At 45.2% G+C, this 19,561-nt stretch overlaps 1 protein-coding gene across 11 annotated transcripts in view; it reads left to right on the forward strand.

Moving 5' to 3' along the window:
* Positions 1-19,561, forward strand: part of RTN4 (reticulon 4) — a 67,109-nt gene that overhangs the window by 38,147 nt on the left and 9,401 nt on the right. For 9 of the 11 annotated variants that reach the window (XM_077282686.1, XM_077282687.1, XM_077282688.1 and 6 more), the window contains one exon: positions 14,799-15,006. In XM_077282686.1, the coding sequence (XP_077138801.1) occupies positions 14,799-15,006 (208 nt within the window). Of the gene's footprint in view, positions 1-1,620; positions 1,773-9,183; positions 9,493-14,798; positions 15,007-19,561 lie in introns of those variants that run through there. The other 2 variants (XM_077282695.1, XM_077282697.1) reach the window with 2 other exon arrangements.

Here is a 19,561-nt window from a genome sequence, read left to right on the forward strand (position 1 = left end):
CTGTTTGTATACACCCGAGTCAAGTGGGCGGTCCTACCAGTGACTGACAGCTATCTGCATGCAGAATCCTACACAGAAGGCTGTCCATCACTGAATAGGATCGCACCCTGGACTCACGTATGCAAACTGAAAGTTTTAATGAAACTCTTGCAATAAATCAATCTGATCCGCTCCTCCTGTTCTATAACATTCTGCCTCCAGATCAGATAACATTTCCAACATGACAGGTTCCCTTTAAATAAAATATATTATAAATATGGAGCCATAGTATTGGGTGCATCATGAATAAAGGATGTCATAGCCCTTAAAATGGCTGCCGGCTGACCTCTCCCGACCCCTATTATATTAACCACGTGCTGGATTTAGCTTACACTCCATAGGAGGGTGTACTCCTGTCAGTGCATTCAAAGGATTGGTCATATTGAAACCTTAACAGGGCCAATCAATTTTTTTTCCTGTGCTGACCACTCTAGGGGGAGAGTCAGATACCCACATGCATATAATCAGTTAGCCGGTAAATGCCGCCAGCATTAAGGTGAGGTTCCGATTACCGTACTATGGTCGTATTTGCTGTATTACAAACACAGTTCCTGGCCTGAAACAAATATGGCTGCAATATGCTTGTGTGACTTGATCCTAATGTGCACCTTCAGTATTACGGTGCTCTTGACCTTAGAGGGTCTGAATGAAGGTAATCGGCTATCGCCTATCAATAGGCAAGGTAGGGGCTAAATTATTGATTGGAAGCCCAACAATCCTGAGAACGGGGCTCTTCAGAGCCCCATCAGCATAGAATGATGGTCCAGTGTGTGCATATCCGCTGCATTCATTGTAGATGGGGCTGCCGGCATTAGCACGGTATTCTGCAACTGTCTTATAGAGTGGCGGTGCATGTGTTTGACATCAGATGTACTTGAGATCACTAGGGGTCCTAGTGGTCAGACCCTCAGTGATCACTGAATTTTCCGATTTCAAATTGATAGGGGATAACTTAATAAAAAAAGAGAAAAACACTCCGATCAAAGTGTTTGTTCTCTTAATATATTGCAATCATATATCACTGTGTACTTACAATTGCTCATTTTCCCTTTCTACCCTTTAATTTGTCGTTTTTTTTTTTTTTTTTGTTATTGGGAATCATGTGATTAAAAACTAGCTGAAACCTTCAAAGCTCTAGAAACTGGAGATCAATTTTCCCTGCATGAGTCATGAGTCACTGCAAAGGTCCCTGGCAGGTGAAGGAGGAGGTAGCTGTTGGGTCAGGAGGTGATTGATGCAGGGACAAGACACTCCCGGTTTCTACATAGAGCAAAGAAAGGAGAACAAATAGCTGGGTAGAAGGGAAAATGAGCAATTGTAAATACACAGCGCTATATAATATGATGACTGCAATATATTAAGAGGATATAAACTTTGTTGGGAGGAGCTGGAGGGCTTCTTTAACCAAAGTGGCCATAGACCTGAGCTGGGAAGGTGCTATATTGTAGTCAGTCACTACTTGTCAGCAGGGGGCATATGAACCTTGTGATTTTGGCTAGTGATCCTGGTGGCCGGCTCCTGTTTACATCACATGCTGCCCGCCCATGTGGCAGTCAGGTGACCCTTGAGCACTGGAGCAGAGGGTAATCTGCCTGCTCACCAGTCCACAGTCCATGTGTGAGGCTTGCAGGCTGCGCCGGCTCTGCTGCAGGGTATGCTGCAGATCTCATTGTAACCAAGGGCTTATTCTTCATCAGAGATGGCAGGCGAGCTGAGCACCTGGAGGGAAAAAGGTACAGGTTCTGTTCGTAGGGTTTTTTTTTTCCCTTCTTTCTTCTTTTACCCTTGTAAATGGTGCAGGAAATCTCAGCTGCTTGTTTCTTTACTGTTGTCCTTAGGAAAGGTTTAGTCTAAGACGTGTTAATCAGCTTTTGCCTCTGAGTATGTGCATTTACTTGCAGCAACCAGACTTACAGATTTAATTCTTCTTTTTTTTTTTTTTTTTTTTTTTCCCTCTCGTCTTCCCATTTTTTTTATTTAACCATTTATTTAACCATTTATTTTACCACCACCTTTTATACTGTTTGTACCTCAGTTGCTCGCTGTATTTTGCTGACTCTTGGAAGTTACATGAGAATCATCTGGGGTAATGTGCTCCCTGCTGGCACTAATCTGCCTCCCCTGCTGGCAGGGATGTGTCCATCATGTGGTCACTCAGGACAGATAATGCTCACTTAGAATATGCAGTGCCCTTTATAAATTAACCCTTGCACTGATGGCCTGCTCATCTATGCACAATACATATCCAGTCTTGGAGTGATTGTAATTATTGCATATAATGTGTGTGTGTGGGGGGGGGGGGGGGGGAGAAGGGGTGTGGACGGTGCAAAAAAATGACCCCACAAGGGTGGCTTTTTTTCAAGGGATCAAGAAACCTTTGCTTTTGCCCTGATTATCAGACTAGACTGCAATTTTTATGGAGGAATTAGTCTGCAGTGCAAAGGTCCATTACTCTGCAGTATTCCCCCCACCCCCTCAATAGCTGCTAATCTTATCAAGTCATCAAGCACAAATGCTTAAGGTGCATCTAGATGGACTGGGAGTCTGTGACCGAGTATTAGGGCTTGTGCATATGGCTGTAGATTCTCTCATTGGAAAGAATCTGGACGCTGGACGCTTTATGCTAATGACATTCTGATCGGAGTTTAATCAGTGTCAGTATAGTGTGATCTGATTCCCTTGGATGAGGAGAAGATGGAGAGACTTTCTCCATCTTCTCCATTGTCAGTCTGCGAAGATTGGACTGCACTCAGATGTCGTCAGAGTGCAAGCCGATGCTTTCCACAGCTGGCATGCTGCGGTTCTCCCCCATCCTGTACAGGCTCTGTCCAAGGAAAAAAAAAATCTGACGTGTGCTATAGAATAACATTGGTTCGAGTATAAAACTGTTTATCAGATCGCACTCATTCCTGATTGGCCCATGTACACATACCAGCCAGTACCCAGGCAGCAAATGGGCAAAAGCTTCTTCATTAGGTTTATTGGATAGTTTATACCGGCATAACAATAATCATTCTCTGCAGCTCATCGCCTGGTAGAAGGAAGATATGTCCTGCCGGTGATGTGATCCTGTAAGGAGAGAATGGTTGTACTAACATTTGTTCTGTCCCCCATCACACTTCATCCTACCATGCAAACAAGCACCCACTAGCCTGTATATGGTTGATCCTTGCTTGTTGATGGGCCGGTCGCCCCATGTAAATGAATCTAAAGCCATGGTCACACGTTTAGTATTTGTTTGTTTTTTTACCTCAGTATTTGTAAGCCAAAACCAGGAGTGGGTGATGGAAACAAGTTACCACATCTATATTTATTATACTTATTTTTCCTCTGATTGTTCCACTCCTGGTTTTGGTAAATACTGAGATAAAAACTGACCAAACACTGATGTGTGAACGTGGCCTTAAGGTACCGTCACACTAAACGATATCGCTAGCGATCCGTGACGTTGCAGCGTCCTGGATAGCGATATCGTTGTGTTTGACACGCAGCAGCGATCAGGATCCTGCTGTGATATCGCTGGTCGTTGATTAAAATTCAGAACTTTATTTGGTCGTCAGATCGCCGTGTATCGTTGTGTTTGACAGCAAAAGCAACGATACCAGCGATGTTTTACAATGGTAACCAGGGTAAATATCGGTTACTAAGCGCAGGGCCGCGCTTAGTAACCCGATGTTTACCCTGGTTACCAGTGTAAAATGTAAAAAAACAAACAGTACATACTCACCTTCGCGTCTCCCGCCGTCCGCTTCCTGCACTGACTGGGCGCTGGCCGTAAAGTGAAAGCACAGCACAGCGGTGACGTCACCGCTCTGCTGTTAGGGCCGGCACTCAGTCAGTGCAGGAAGCGGACGCCGGGGGACGCGAAGGTGAGTATGTACTATTTGTTTTTTTACATTTTACACTGGTAACCAGGGTAAACATCGGGTTACTAAGCGCGGCCCTGCGCTTAGCAACCCGATGTTTACCCTGGTTACCCGGGGACCTCGGCATCGTTGGTCGCTGGAGAGCGGTCTGTGTGACAGCTCTCCAGCGACAAAACAGCGACGCTGCAGCGATCGGCATTGTTGTCTGTATCGCTGCAGCGTCGCTTAGTGTGATGGTACCTTTAAGGTGCAGCAGAAATTTAAAGCGACCTACACTAGGATTTTGCCTTCTGCCTTTGATCCCCTAGTTCAATTGTAAGGGGATGTTCACATGTATCGGCTTATGAGCTGTAAAATCTGCAGTGAATTGCGCACAAAGAATTAAGGCTCTGCAGTTACACGTCAGTTTCTGCACAGAAATTCATAGCACTATGTCCACGACGAAAAAGTCACACATGAGCATCTGCAGGTCCCAACAGTCGGACCCCACTGATAAGCACGTTATCACCTATGTAGGTGATAATTTTTTCAACCGGACTCCTCATGTAGTGTGTGGTTAAAAAAATGTAATATGGGGGGGCCTTCTCGTTTAGTCACTCGGGGCAGCTGCGGTCGACTGTTTTCTCCATATCTGAGAATCGGTCCAATCATGCTGATCACACTGATCAAATTTTTTTTTTCCTGAGGTGGCAAGATAAAGATGGCTTTCACCTCTATAATGTTAAACTGTGAAAACTGGACAGCAGTCGGATGAGAGGGAAAGCATATTGTTCCCCTGACATGTGCACCGCCCCGTAGAGTAACATGGGGACAATTGCCATCCTTCAGAATGACAGCACGCCACTCGTCCAAGTTATACGGTTGTCTACATGAGTCCTAGTACCCTGAATTTGCTGATATTGTCAGGATCATCTGTACAGGGCCTTCGACTCTACACATGTTGGGTGAAATAAGGATTTAAGGAGTTATCACCTTTTTAATTGCATAAATTGATAGTACACATGAAAATAAGTGTCTTTGTAATATATCTCATAGGAGAAATCTGCTTTGCCAGAATTCATCAGTCATTATCAAAATTCTCAATTCTGAGGTAAAATCTGTCTTCAGTGCAGACACTGTCCATTAGTGAGGAGATGTGAGTTGGTGGCGCTGATGTGATTCTATGTCGAGGGAGGATCTAGAGGCCGATGGGCGCCCCTGCAAGGCTTGGACTGCCCCCCACCCCTCCTCCATCTCCTCTCAGTAATGGGAGTGTCTGCACTGAATACAGATTTTACCTCAGAATTGAGAATTTTTTAAATTCTGGCAGAGAAAGAAGCAAATCTATCTGATAAGATATATTGCAAAGTTGCTTATTTTCACGTGTATTATTGATTTATGGGGGGGAAAAAAATGTAAATGGCGGTTACTCCTTTAAATATCTGATCCTATTTATTTGATGGGTAGATAAGGAGGACAGGAGCTCTCAACCAAGCCGACTGTTCCTGTGTATGGGAGAGTTGGAGGATGCAGTCGTTGCCCAAACGGTCAATCGAGAGCTAATGTTTACGGGCAACTTTAATATTATTAACAATGCAGACCGGAGCGTTTCTGGAAGAGATGGCCAACATAGCTGCTGGCTCATTCAGGCGTCCGTATTTCATGTGATTTTTTTCCTGGATAAAACCTATATCAATTTATGTTGCTATTCACATGTTTAGCTTTTTTTTTTTTAATTGGTTGTTTTTTTTTCTTAGTCTTTTTGTCCGTGCAATAATCAGAGCCATGTCTGGTTTTTAGCATAATCCCAGATGCAAAGTAAAAAAATAAAAAAAATAAAATACAAGTCTATGGCTCTGTGGAAATCATGTACAGTCCATGTGCTGGCTGCGATTAACAGTCATTTATTGATCCATCCTTGAAAATCACTGATGGTAAAAAAAAATGACCAACTCTGATCCAGGACACTCGGACCATTATTTTGTGTTTTTTTTTTTTTTTTGTTTTGTTTTTTGTTTTAGTGAACATATGCATACGTCTGAATGAGGCCTGGTATATTTTAGTCCTCAAAATGGTGTTAATTGCTCGGACAGAGATGGGGATTTCATTGTTCAGAAGCTCCTGACATGTTAGCTGGAGTCTGTGGGCTACTACCATGTTCTGTAATAAACATAAAGCCAATGGTTCACAATCGGCTAACATGAGCTGGAGTAGATAACTGGGATTTAATACTCCCATATGGAGGAGGCGCCATATACCGTCACTGCGGTGCACACATGGCCTTGCACTTCCTACAGTGACTTCTGTGGCAGATCTTCTGTAACGTTCTCTTCTGCTGCTTCTCTATTTCTGAGTTTGATTTCAGTAAGGTTTTACAGATTAATATTTACTCAGTGTAAACAGATTATTCTTTCTATAGTTTTTGTATTGTAGAACTTTAATTATGAAAGGGGTTTTCCACTTTAGACAGTTTACTTGTGTAGTGACAGATGTGAACACGTCCTAATATCCTGTGGGTTAGGAGGTGGCTTATACAGTGGTGTGACGCTGTGATTCCTATACACTGTGTGTGCTTGGGATTTGTGCTTTATGCCTCACAGCAGATTGTAATGTGCTGGAAAGCTCAGGCATTTTGTAGTCATTATAAGGGTATGTGCACACGTTGCGGAATCTGCTGCGGATTTTTCCGCAGTGGATTTGGAAAAGCCGCAGTGCAAAACTACTGCGGATTTCATCGCGGTTTCTTCTGCGGATTCCTCTGCGGGTTTTCAACTGCACTTTCCTATTGGTGCATGTTGAAAACCGCTGCGGAATCTGCTGAAAGAATTGACATGCTGCGGAAAATAATCTGCTGCGTTTCTGCACGGATTTTTCCGCAGCATGTGCACAGCGGTTTTTTTTCCCATAGGTTTACATGGTACTGTAAACTTTAGAAAAACTGCTGCGGATCTGCAGCAAAATCCGCAGCGTGTGCACATACCCTCAAGGGTTGCTGCCTGAGCAGTGGATTACACATGAGTTTGCTGGCCAACCATAGATGTACAAATGGTTCTCCTATATAATGAGAAGCCATGCCTGGCCCTCCCTACTGGATGCTAGCGGTACTACAGGGAATCTGGAGACAGCTGAGCCACTCCATGTCTTGCAGGCTGGCCTTAAAGGGAACCGGTCACCCCGTTTTTTCAAGATGAGATAAAAATAGCGTTAAATAGGGGCAGAGCTTTACATTAGTGTATTTTTTGTGCCTTTATTCCCCACCTATGCTGCCGAAATACCTTTGTAAAGTCGCCGTTTTGGGCTGTCACTCACGCTGGTCTGGTCATATGGGCGTGGTGACATCGCTGTTTCTCCCCCAGATCTTGCTCATCTTTCCGTTGGTGGCGTAGTGGTGTGCGCATGCCCAACAGGCGAATCCACTGCGCAGCTGAAGGGAAAAGAGCGCGATCTGCGCTATTCAGCGGTTTATCGGTGGGCGCGGCCATCTTTCTGAGGCCGCGCGTGCGCAGATGGTAGTGCTCGGCTTCCCGGGGCTTCAGGAAAATGGCCGCGGGATATCACGCGTGCGCAGATGGAGATCGCGGCGGCCGTTTTCCTGAAGCCCCGGGAAGCCGAGCACTACCATCTGCGCACGCGCGGCCTCAGGAAGATGGCCGCGCCCACCGATAAACCGCTGAATAGCGCAGATCGCGCTCTTTTCCTTCAGCTGCGCAGTGGATTCGCCTGTTGGGCATGCGCACACCACTACGCCACCAACGGAAAGATGAGCAAGATCTGGGGGAGAAACCACGCCCATATGACCAGACCAGCGTGAGTGACAGCCCAAAATGGCGACTTTACAAAGGTATTTCGGCAGCATAGGTGGGGAATAAAAGCACAAAAAATACACTAATGTAAAGCACAGCTCTGCCCCTATTTAACGCTATTTTTAGCTCATCTCGAAAAAAACGGGGTGACAGGTTCCCTTCAAGGAAGAAGGCTAGGAGATAATGTCTCATTGTCGTGGTCCCACTGCTGCAACCCCATTAACTACTAAAACAGGGATATCCATTTATCTAAAAGTAATACATAATTTATTTAAAAAAAAAAAATAAAATATATATATATATATTAATTTTTTTTTTTATTTTACCCTCCATAATTCCATGTGCTGCACCATAGAGGAGGGGGGGGGGACCTCTATTGCTACACCTCCGGTGTGGGGGTGGTGGCCCGTAACACTACACCTCAGGTGGCCAGAGAGGGGGGACTGCTATCACTACACCTTAGCTGGAGGGTGAGGGGAGACTCCTATTACTGCAGAACAGGTGGAGGGTGAGAGGAGGGACCTCTACCGCTACACCTGGGATGGGGGGGGGGGGGGGGCGGGCGCTATCGCTAAACCACAGGTGAGAGGGGGGCCTTTACCGCTACACCTTGGGATGGGGGGGGGGTGCTATCGCTAAACCACAGGTGGAGGTTTGTTCACTTAGAGGTTGAATGCGGTGCTGCCGTGAGAAGCTGCAGAGGGATGAAACCTGGCTTACTGCGCCATTCAGAGGCTACAAATATGGTCGGGATTTTGTATCTATATTTTAAAGCAAAAACATGGGAAAGATTGCGACAAGGGAAACAAGTGCTTCCCGTATTCTATTTCTTTGTACCCATGATTTGGGCCACTACATGTAATCTTCTCCTCTGTGTACATTTCACAGGTGTTGGGAGCTGTTGATGACAGAAGCCAATTACTTACATCATGGCTGTCTGCTGGTTTCCTAAGAAATTGGTTTAGGTGTAGACTAGTAGCTTTTCCTGCTCGGTTTTCACTTTTCTGGCAAAAAGTTTAGGGATGAGAGGGTGCCCTTTAGGTTAGGTAGTACTGCTGTGCAGTTGTTAGGCTTTCCTTTTCTTCTGTGTCCAAGTTATGTACATATGAAGCAACTAGGATGCAGATTTTCCTTTTTGGATTTTGCAATGTAAAGGGTTAAATGTGCGCAGAACCTCAGCCATTCCTCAAACAGAAGAAATGCAGTAGATGTATGTATCTGGATACAACGCTCTCAGCCTTCCTCATACTTGCTACAAATCTAATTTTTGGCAGCATCTTAATCCACAATGTACTGCGGGAGACAATGGCAATCCTTTGTTCTACGGATGGATAAGCTGCTGCCAGACGTCTCCTTCTCCCTTATAAAGTAACCATGCAAGAACCAGCAAAGGGAACTAGAGCTTCCTTAGGGCATGGCCGGCTCTGTAGGGCAGCATACAGGTGGTATTGTGCCCATGCTATATATATGTTGCTCTCTGGCTGCTGCCCCATAGTTGGGCTGCCTTCTGGTAGCACACTTGTGAGACCCTCACTGGAGCTGCTGTATGATCTGGTCCTGGCAGGCTTTTTGTGCCCGTCCCCTCCCCCCCTTGTGTCCAGCTTGCGAGTGCAGCGCTGGCTTGGAGTGAATGCGGCTGGTCTGGGGTCTGGGGGTGTGTTCTGCCCATGGCTGTGTCACAGCCGGCACTGGTGTGTTCACTGTGACCTCCTGAAAGCTCCAGCAGGAAGTAATAGGAGCTCCAGTCAGTCAGCTGTGGACGGTCCCAGTGCAGGCGAGCAGCTCCAAGATGGACTCCAAGAGCGGTCAGTGCTTTGTGTGTGCTCACATGTGTGCATTCGCCCCTTCTACCCTCCGCTCCCGTCCTCCTGTATGTTTAGTGGGGATTTGGCTTTTGCACTTTTTTTTTTCCTCCATTCCCTGTAGGCAGCACTGCTACTTTTGTCTATTATTCCAGTTTTGTTTTCTTGCTTTTTTTTTTTTTTTTTTTTTTCTTTTTTGCATTTTGATCCTGTAAAATCTGTGTGACATTCTAGTGTATTCCTGACACTGGTGGAAAGTGGGCTCTGTGTTCCCGCAGCGTGAGCTGTACATGGCAGGCGGCTATTTTTAGTGCTAGCAGATGCCACTTCTGTTACATCCCTCCTTACCGAATGTCGCCAGCTGCAGCTGCTTTATAGAAGTTCTCCTTTTTGATCCTTTCGTATTTTTGTCGCTTGCTCATAAGATCGGTGTTTGGAGGGTCTCTGAGGGGTTACTTGCGTCTGACTGGGATGATTGGTAACTTTGTGATTGTCGGAGGACAGCACTGCTATTACATAGAGGCTCAGTATATTCTACACCTTTCTGTGCTGCTTCCTATCTGCATTACTATTGCCATGTGGATACCCTTTATATATTCCAGCAGTGGTAGTCATTGAATAAATGTAGTATTGGCTAACAAAAAATGAAGAGAGAAAAAAAAAAAAAAATGCCCCATAGTTGAATGACATATCGGCCATTTCACTAGTGGGCACCTTAGTTGCCAGCTGTCGATATACTTGAATGAATGGGAGATTTGGTGACGACAATGATACTGCCCGGCCAGTCCCCACACGTCCTATAACAACCTTAACTGGCAGTCATGTGAAGTGGTACCACAAATGGTTGTGGGTGGCACGTGCCCAACGTATCAGGTCTTGGACGTTATATGATTGCTAATATTAATGTCCGGTGTTGCATCAGAACTTGTCCCTGGACTGGTATTGATGTCTACCCAAGCAGAGGGCCATAAAACTGGTTCCATTATTAATATAGCACACGGTTTATTCTGTTCCGACCACCTCTTTTGTCGGTGGAGCAATGGCTGCTGGTGAGGCGCTGTGTGCGAGTGGAGTATTGTCATTGCCTTCTATGTTCGGAGCTGCAGACTTTTCCTGGCCTCAGTAATTTGTGGATTAATGATTACCGGAGTCAGCATGGTGTCATTTTCCCGCTGCCATGTGTTCTTAGTGACATTCATTCCCTGCTTCCCCATAGACTGGTTCTATTCCTCGGCCTCATTAGAATTTGCTCTGAGCCAGAAGAACAAATGGCGGCAGCCCCTTCCGGCCTGTCGGATTATGTCTGCCTCTGGCCTGACTGCATTAGTTTTAGGACCTAGAGGTAATCTACATCATGCGCATAAAGGATCCACATGGTTATCCTTTCCTCATACCTACAAAGGAATATTCTCTTTACACAAGTCACAATTATACTGCTGCAATCCCCAATGACTATCATTACTGTAATGATCATCTGCTGAGAATTTGCCTATTAGAAAAGGACTGGATGTGGCATTGGAAGAGGAGGGTAAGCAGTATGGTATGTATATGTATGTATATGTATGTATATATATATATATATATATATACCTACCAGTAGCACCGTGGAGAGGATGGATGGTGTTTAGTGCCAAGTTGTAGCTTTATTATGAGAACAGGTCCTTTTTACGTTACTAACTCATTTGTTTTTCATTAAAGTTAAAGGGAATCTGTCAACCTGTTATTGCCGTGTAGTATAAGAGCAACATGATGTAGAGACACAAACCCTGATTCCAGTGATGTCACTTATTAGGCTGTGTTTCAGTTTCAATAAGATCAGTATTTTATCAGCAGAAGATTATGACTACATGACTAGGTGTCTGGTGCCTCTTAGTCAACTGTTGTGTAACCCGCCCCCAACATTGACAGCTTTGTCAATACACAATGTGCACAGAAAGCTGCCAACCGATCATGTGGGTGGAGTTATACAGAGCTCAGCATTGTGAGCACCGCTAGATCTGCAGCAGAGGAAACTGATTGTATAAGGCTATGTGCACACATTCAGGATTATTAGCGTTTTTTCGGCTGTTTTCCGCCGAAAAAACGCTAAAAAAAACCTTAGGGTATGTGTCCACGGGCCGGTTTACATCCGGATTATCTGTAGATTGAACACTGCATACAACCGCAGTGTCCAACTCGCAGCGTCCAGATGTTACAGCATAGTGGGGGGATTTTATGAAATCCCGTCTCCACTATGCGTGCGAACACGCACCCGGCGGCCCTGCTTTTATGGACATGCGGTGCGTCTTCTTAGAACGCAGCATGTCTGCCGAGTCGCCGCAAGGTAAATCACAGGGCTCTATGCATGGGGTGCGGAGATCACCGCGCGTTCAGAAGGGGGCGGTGCTTTGGGTGGAGCAGGTTTTCCGCTCCGTCCAAAGCGCCGTAAATCTGGACAGTGGACACGCACCCTAACATAAGGAGCCCATCATTTTTAATACATTCAGCATTTTTTTGCACATGCTGCATTTATTTCCACGGCGGAATCGCTTTCCGGAAAAAACGCAGCATGTTCATTCTTTGTGCGGAATCGAGGGGATTCCACACACATAGGAGGAATGCATTGATTCACTTACTTCCCGCATGTGGCTATGCCCACCATGTGAGAAGTAAGTGGATAATGTACGTTTGGTACCCAGGTTGGAGGAGAGGAGACTCTCCTCCATGCCCTGGGAACCATATACCTGTAAAAAAAAAAAAAAAAATCGTGATATTCTCACCTTCTGGCGGCCCCCGCAGCCTTCCCGCTCCTCGCGCTGCTCCAGTTCCCAGTAATGCCTTGACAGTGACCTGTGATGACGTAGCGGTCTCGCGTGATGCTACGTCATCTGGGGTCATTACTGGGAACAGGAGCGTCGCGAGGAGGAGGACGCCGGAAGGTGAGAATATCACGATTTCTTTTTTTTCTTTTTTTTTTAAATTTTTCGCATTCTGTCTTTTTACTATTGATGCTGCATAGCATCAAACACTGTTTGACAAGTGTAACCAACCTGTCAATCAGTTTCCCAAGTGATGCTACAGATCGCTTGGAAAACGCTAGCATTCCGCAAGCTAATTACGCTTGTAAAACGCTAGTGTTTAGCGGGAATATGCATGCGTGTTTCCCGCGGCAGAGAGTTGCAGAATTGCGGTGGAAATTTCAGCGGCAATTCTACAACGTGTGCACATAGCCTAAAAATGGCAACAAACAGACCAGCAAGTGATACATCGCTGGAATCCAGGTCTTTAGCCCCTACCTCATGTTGCTCCCAATACAATAGCAATTTGGTGATGGATTCACTGTAAGGCGCTGCCAAAATCATCCAGTGGCAGATTATCTTCTGGAGAAGTAAACGATCGGAACAATGAAATCCAACCCTCTGATCTTTGTTTCCTGACATCATCAGGGGACAGTCAGGAGATGGGGACACATGGGTGCTCAGTCTGTCCCATCAAAACCGACGGATTTGGCTGACATTTACCTAATGTGTATGGGGGCATATAAATGGCGGTGTGTAAGCCCATTCAATTGTGTGGGTCCAGCGCTGTTCAGCAGAGCCCAGAGAGGTCACATGTCACACCTTCTGTACAACCGGGATCCGCTAGAAGTGGGGAGAGTCCAGTGTCAGATGTTGGCGTGCTACTGGCCAGCTGGTGGTCTCTCGGGGCGGGGGATGGGAAGTTAGCAGATGTAGTTGTTCATGCCTTTTCAGTTTCAAAATGTCATCATGCACATGCCTTCATTTGATGACACTGCCCAGTCCTTTAACACAAAGGTGGTATAGTGATTATTGGTCACCACTGTGATAGTAAAGGGGCAGATTATCATAAACCTACTTTCCTAGGAACGCTCATTTCCTGAAAATCTTGCAGTGTCAACCGGCTGCCGATCACCCGACGGACGAGCAAAACGATCGTTCCTTGGATGTAATGATCATTGTTCTCGGTGGTTCATTTTGCTTTATAAGAGACTTGCACTGCCGAGCACTATGGTGGCTGATGTGACCGTCTGATGAGCAGTCTGCCAGTGAATACCGGCTGTTAAATGACCGCCGATCAGCACCGGGGCATGGATTAATGGCTCTACAAGCAGGCCTGGATCCACTTAACTTCTCATACATGGTGGAGCTGAGCACGTGCTGTCCTTCATGTTTGGCTCGTTCCCTTATTGTGTAATGAGTCTTTGCCATGTTTATCTTACTGTGAACTAAACCATATTTAGAAGCAAATGAAGCCCATTGTCTGACACCGTCTGTGATCCTGCAGGGGATATTATACTCGTATGCCTGTATTTGATTCTCTTTCCAGTTAACCCTGTTTCTGCCCAATTACACTCTGCCTTCCCAATCCTTTTCTTGCACTTGTAAATAAGCTGCATTGCTTTAAGGGGTCGTCTACTAGTCTAGAAAACTAATAGGGGGTAGGGATCATTATAAGAGCAATGGTACCACTGGAATCCCCCTGCTCTGATGGTCTGGGTCACAGCCGGAAGTGGTGGGAATCCCAAGCTTCAGTCTGACAATCGCGTGGTCTCAGATTTCAGGACATCACTTCCATTCCAAGATGAGACTATGGGAGCGAGCGGTGGGGTTTCCAGTGGTAAATATTTGATGTTTCTTTTGATAATGATCGCTACCATCTGTAAGGCCGGTTTCACATTTGCGGATGTGTCCGCAGCGTTTGACGCATACGTCCGCATGCGTCTTTATTTCCTATCTTTAACATTGTAGACGCAGTTGCATGTGTTCGCCCGCGTTCGCTTACGCATTTTCGCGGTGTGCGGCTGACTCACCAGGTTAGAATTGTTTTTTTGGGGTCAAATTTCCACCGCCATACGCATGCGGAGGGAGTGCGTCAAATCAACGCATTAGTCTGTAGGAACGGAAGTATATGCGTTTGCACAAGGGTCTATATACAGAAATCCCATGTCAAGGAAATTCTTAAAACATTTTTTCATAACAAACGCATGCACATAAACAACGCAAACGCTGTGTTTTTTTTTTTTTTTATCCATCATGCGTAAGTTGATGATGATAAAAAAACGCAGCGTTATCATGCATTTTGCCATGCGTTTGCAGCTGCGTATGAAACACTGCGGCCTCAACAGCAAATGTGAACCTAGCCTAAAGCTTTCTAAAGGGAACAAACCTTTGTTTCTTTTTGTTTTGGGGCAGCCATAGATGTACTGTTGGTATGTGCTCGGCTTCATGTAGTGAACACTATAGATGAAAAGAATGTGATCAATAACAATGTTAACAATAAGATGTTGTTGTTGTTCTCCTTTTCTTTAGTTGTTGACCTCCTGTACTGGCGGGACATTAAGAAGTCGGGAGCAGTGTTCGGTGTCAGCCTCTTCCTGCTGCTGTCTCTGACCGTCTTCAGCATTGTCAGCGTGGCTGCATACATCGCCCTGGGCCTGCTCTCTGTCTCCATCAGCTTTAGAATATACAAAGGGGTTCTGCAGGCCATTCAGAAATCCGATGAAGGACACCCATTCAAGTAAGTGGTGTAGTCACATTATCACGTGATTTCTTTTTTTCTCTCCATTCACATAATGGTCCGTGCTCTTGTACAATACAACGTACACTGTACTGCTGAATCAGAAATTGCCTATAAATCCCCTTGGTGATACTTGTTCTAAGACAGTTACCCAATGTTATTAGCCCAGCTTACAGGGGGTGTCCTCTGGGACCCCCACCAGTCCTAGTAATGACGTATCTCCTGCAGCGCTTTGGTTCTTAACTCGCAACTGGCAAATGATGACAGGCAAATGTTTAGAGGCTGAGGATTGTGAATGAAATGGTTGATCATCCCGAGTGATGGGTCTTTACCATAAGAATCTGACAGATTGGGCCAGTGTAAATGCTCAATTAATGTTTCCCTAAATTGCAGCCCTTCAGGCAGCCGGTCCCATTCACTGGAGCTTATTCCTGCTGCAGCAGAAAGAAAATACTGAAAACATTGTGGCAGTGGTACTTTAAGGCTGTCTGCACACGTTTTGATTTTTCACGTTTTTTTCGTTATAAAAACGCTATAAGACCGCAAAAAAAAGCATATATTAAGCATCCCATCATTTAGAATGAATTCCGCAATTTTTGTGCACATGTTTTTTTTTTTTTTTTTTGCGGAAAAAAACGCAGCATGTTCATTAATTTTGCGGTTTTTTTTTTTGCGGATTTCCCACTATAAAATGCATTGGGAAATGTCTGGAAAAAAACGTGGTAAAAACGCATGCAGATTTCTTGCAGAAAATTTCAGGTTTTTCTCAGGAATTTTCTGCAATAAATCCTGAACGTGTGCACATAGCCTATGAATCTGTTAGGCACCAAGCAGGACACAGAACATTGTTTCCATTAGTAAATATCCAATTAAATATTTGGTTAAGAAAAGGCATCTTCTGTAAAGCTTTTCGACTGTCACAAGTAGAACTTCTGGTGTCTGGGTCCATCTGAAAGCAGATAGTGTGGTCGGGGTTATAATTATTAGTAATGAGGCAGAATAGACTTTTGCATGGAAACTTCTAAACTTTCCACGTGGACGGTTTCCCATTGTGCTATAAATGTGTTATCTGTTAGATAAGCCGTTATTCAGTGACGGTCTAACCTTGAGCAATGTAGATGAATGTTTAGATATCTTAGGGAGCGTTTATACTGGTCAATTATGGGAAACGAGCAATCCCAGGAACGCTCGGGCTATGTAAACCGCCTGCCAATCACCCGATGAACGAGTAAAACGCTCGTTCGTCAGGTGAAATTATTTTTAAGCCTGCTTAAAAATCATCGTTCTTGGCAGCATACTGTCCTGTGTAAATAGGACATGTGCTACCGAGAACACTCACACCCTGTGCTCACAGAATAATTGTATTAAAGTGGTTTCAGTAATGTAAATAGCCATACAGTACTCGCACTTTCCAGGAGCAGCTTCCCACCTGTGCTTGGGTTAGGTGGAAAACCCCTTAAAGAATGGTTCTGTGTATGTGGACAAAATGGTCAGCAGCTTGTGCTATATAAATGAAGATTCCTCCTGCATTAAAGGGAATAACGGGATGTTTTAAAGGGGTTTTCCAACACTAGGACAACTCCTTCTTAGACTAACTGTTTGGCCCTGATAAAATAATAAAGCCTATACTCCCCTCCCGTGCTGGCGCCGTTCTGCAATGTCGGCACTCTCTCTCTTCAGGGCTGTGGTGATGTGGAACATGTGATGCCTGGCGCCCAATCAGCGCTGGAGTCATGGTCTCCGCCTTTGGAAAAGCTGATCACGAAGAGGAAGTCCGGGATCAGTTGCAGCATAGACTTACTCTTCATGTTCACTGTGACGCCAGCGCTGATTAGGCATCATGGGTCATTCCACCGCTGTAACGGCACGGGAGGGGAGTATAGGCTTTATTTTATCAGGGCTGAACATTTCGTTTAAGAAGGGGTTATCCTAGTAGTGGACAAACCCTTTAAGAAGACAGAGAAGATGTTGCTGCAGTGCCATATGATCGGCTCTGTAACTTGCTATTGTTGCCTGCAGTAATCTTTGTTAGGAGCATTAGCCATCTGGCTCTGATCCTACAGTAGGGGATCAGGGAAAATGGTGACGCTGGATCCGAAGATAAAAACCGTGCGCAAATGCCCTGCTATAAATATATATATAAAAAGCGTAAAGGCCATCGCACTGCAACAAGGTGTACCCAATCCGGATGGGGTCGGGGTAAATGATAACGTTAATACAAACTGGTGGTCAGGGTTATGCCGGTTTCACATTAGCGTTTGCAGAAGCTGCGGAGGGCTGCGGACTTCCTCCGTTAAGCCTCGCCCTCGGCCGCACCTCCGCCTCTAGCTCCGCCTACTTCTGCATGCGGCCTGCGTACCTATCTTTAACATTAGGTACGCAGGTCGTGCCGCTGTATGCGGATTCTTCCGCAGGCGTCGTTTTGACGATGCGTCGACCAGCGTAGAACACAGCTTGTAGCAATTTCTTTTTTTTTTTCCGCATCGTCAAAACGACGCCTGCGGACACATCCGCATACAGCCGCACAACCTGCATACCTAATGTTAAAGATAGGTACGCAGGCCGCATGCAGAAGTAGGCGGAGCTAGAGGCGGAGGTGCGGCCGAGGGCGGGGCTTAACGGAGGAAGTCCGCAGCTCCTGCAAACGCTAGTGTGAAACCGGCCTAAATGATAACGTTAATACAAACTGGGGTCAGGGTAAATGATAACGTTAATACAAACTGGGGTCAGGGTAAATGATAACGTTAATGCAATGGACAGAATCAGAGGAGATTTTGCTTTCCATTTGCTATAGTTTCACCAGTGTTGATTACGAATGCCACTGGCAAGCATTGGTTGTGTCTGGGAATTATTGCTCGGTCTTCCTCCCTGGGTTACATGGCATATTTCAGGGGTCACGTGAGCAACATTGCAGAAGACAATGAATGAACATTTCTCATTCATTGCCTATTACTTTTTTTCCCTTAGGTTGTGTTGCATCCGGTTGAGCCAAAGTTAAAATTTGCATTGAGTCACACAAATTGGACAGTTTTTAGACGCTTTCCCAGTCGCAGAGCAACTTTCATTTCTGACCCTTCTCTTTAGGTTTCCTGTAGCAAGCAATCACAGCACAGCTTTCATTGTTCAAGATCAGAATATGAAATGAAAGCTGCATTGTGATTGGTTGCCGCAGACATTTTTTTCATGAGTCTGCCGCATTGCGATGCCTATACCATCCTGTGACATCGCACTGCAGACATCTTTGTGTAATATTAGTGAAGCCGGGATGATGTTGTACTTTAACCCTAATCCAAGGGCAGAGTCGCCCATGTGGGGTGTCTTATGGAGCCGTGCCTGGGGCCAATTTATGATTATAGGCTTGAGGTCAAATATTGTCTGAATAATACGGGAAACTATCTGTTCTTTCTGTGACTTGTAAATGACATAACTCATCGGTTGTGATGAGGGAGCAGTCTGTCCCTGGTCATGGAGACCACGCTGTGCTCTGAATATTTTCCTCCATTCAGTGGTTTTTTTTTTTTTTTTTTTTTTTTTTTTTTTTTAATTTTTACTTTCATGCAGCATCTGATTTATCCATGACTGTAATGTATTCATAAAAGTGAAAGGCATTTGTTACTGTGCCCACACTGAATCTCCCCATTGCTATTAATATTTATTATGCAAAGAGCATTGCTCGTGTTACATAAGGTGGCACTTGATGTACCCTGAACCCCCCCCCCCCCCATATATTTATACATGGTGGGACCGAGCTCCGCAGCTGCCGTTATTCCTCTTGCAGCCATGATACAAGTATATTTAGGCCACAGAGTTACTGTCTCCATTCTGTAGTCTTGTTTCCCAATGGTGGAGGCTGAAATACTGAATCTGCGCTCAGTCAGCCTTTCATCCCCTCGCCTTTTCCCTACTGAAACCTCTGCTTTTGGAATTCCACTTAAGAAATATCTAATTTCCTGCCAAATGAATGAGCCAGTAACTCTTTACATTTTGATTTTTACTAGGTCGGAGTTGGTGGTGATTAATAGGCGGCGCAGTCTGACACCATGTAGAGTGACTTTCCATTTACTACCAGGCACAATGTTTGTGGATAAAGGAAAATTTAATTGTTGTTTTTTTTTTTTTTAATTCCCCCCCCCCCCTTCTTTTTTTAAGATGATCCATGTGGTACAATTAAGCAATGGAAGTTTTGGTTTCGCCTATCTGTGTAGAAGCTGACACTGCACACTGCCGTTGATGCCCTTTTTTTAGTTACCCCCACAGTGTCTCTAGTGAATTCCCCTTATGCAGACATGCTCCACATACCGCACAGTTTAGGGTAAGCCTACATGACTCCTCAAGGTCACCAGAACAGGAATGCCTTTACAACTTGACCCATCTTCCCCCTCTGTACCAAAAATATCCCCATTAGCTCAATGTAGTCCTCCCTGCAGTCCTGTTTTGGCATTTCAGCCTACTGTGCTAGTAATGTTTAGCTGAACTTATATCCTAAAGGGGCGACTCGGGTCTGCTCCCTTCTGCGTCAGGAGCCGAGTGGGGTCCGTCACATCACGTATATGGA

The sequence above is a fragment of the Ranitomeya variabilis genome, chromosome 2 (assembly GCF_051348905.1).
Source record: "Ranitomeya variabilis isolate aRanVar5 chromosome 2, aRanVar5.hap1, whole genome shotgun sequence".
NCBI lineage: Eukaryota > Metazoa > Chordata > Amphibia > Anura > Dendrobatidae > Ranitomeya > Ranitomeya variabilis.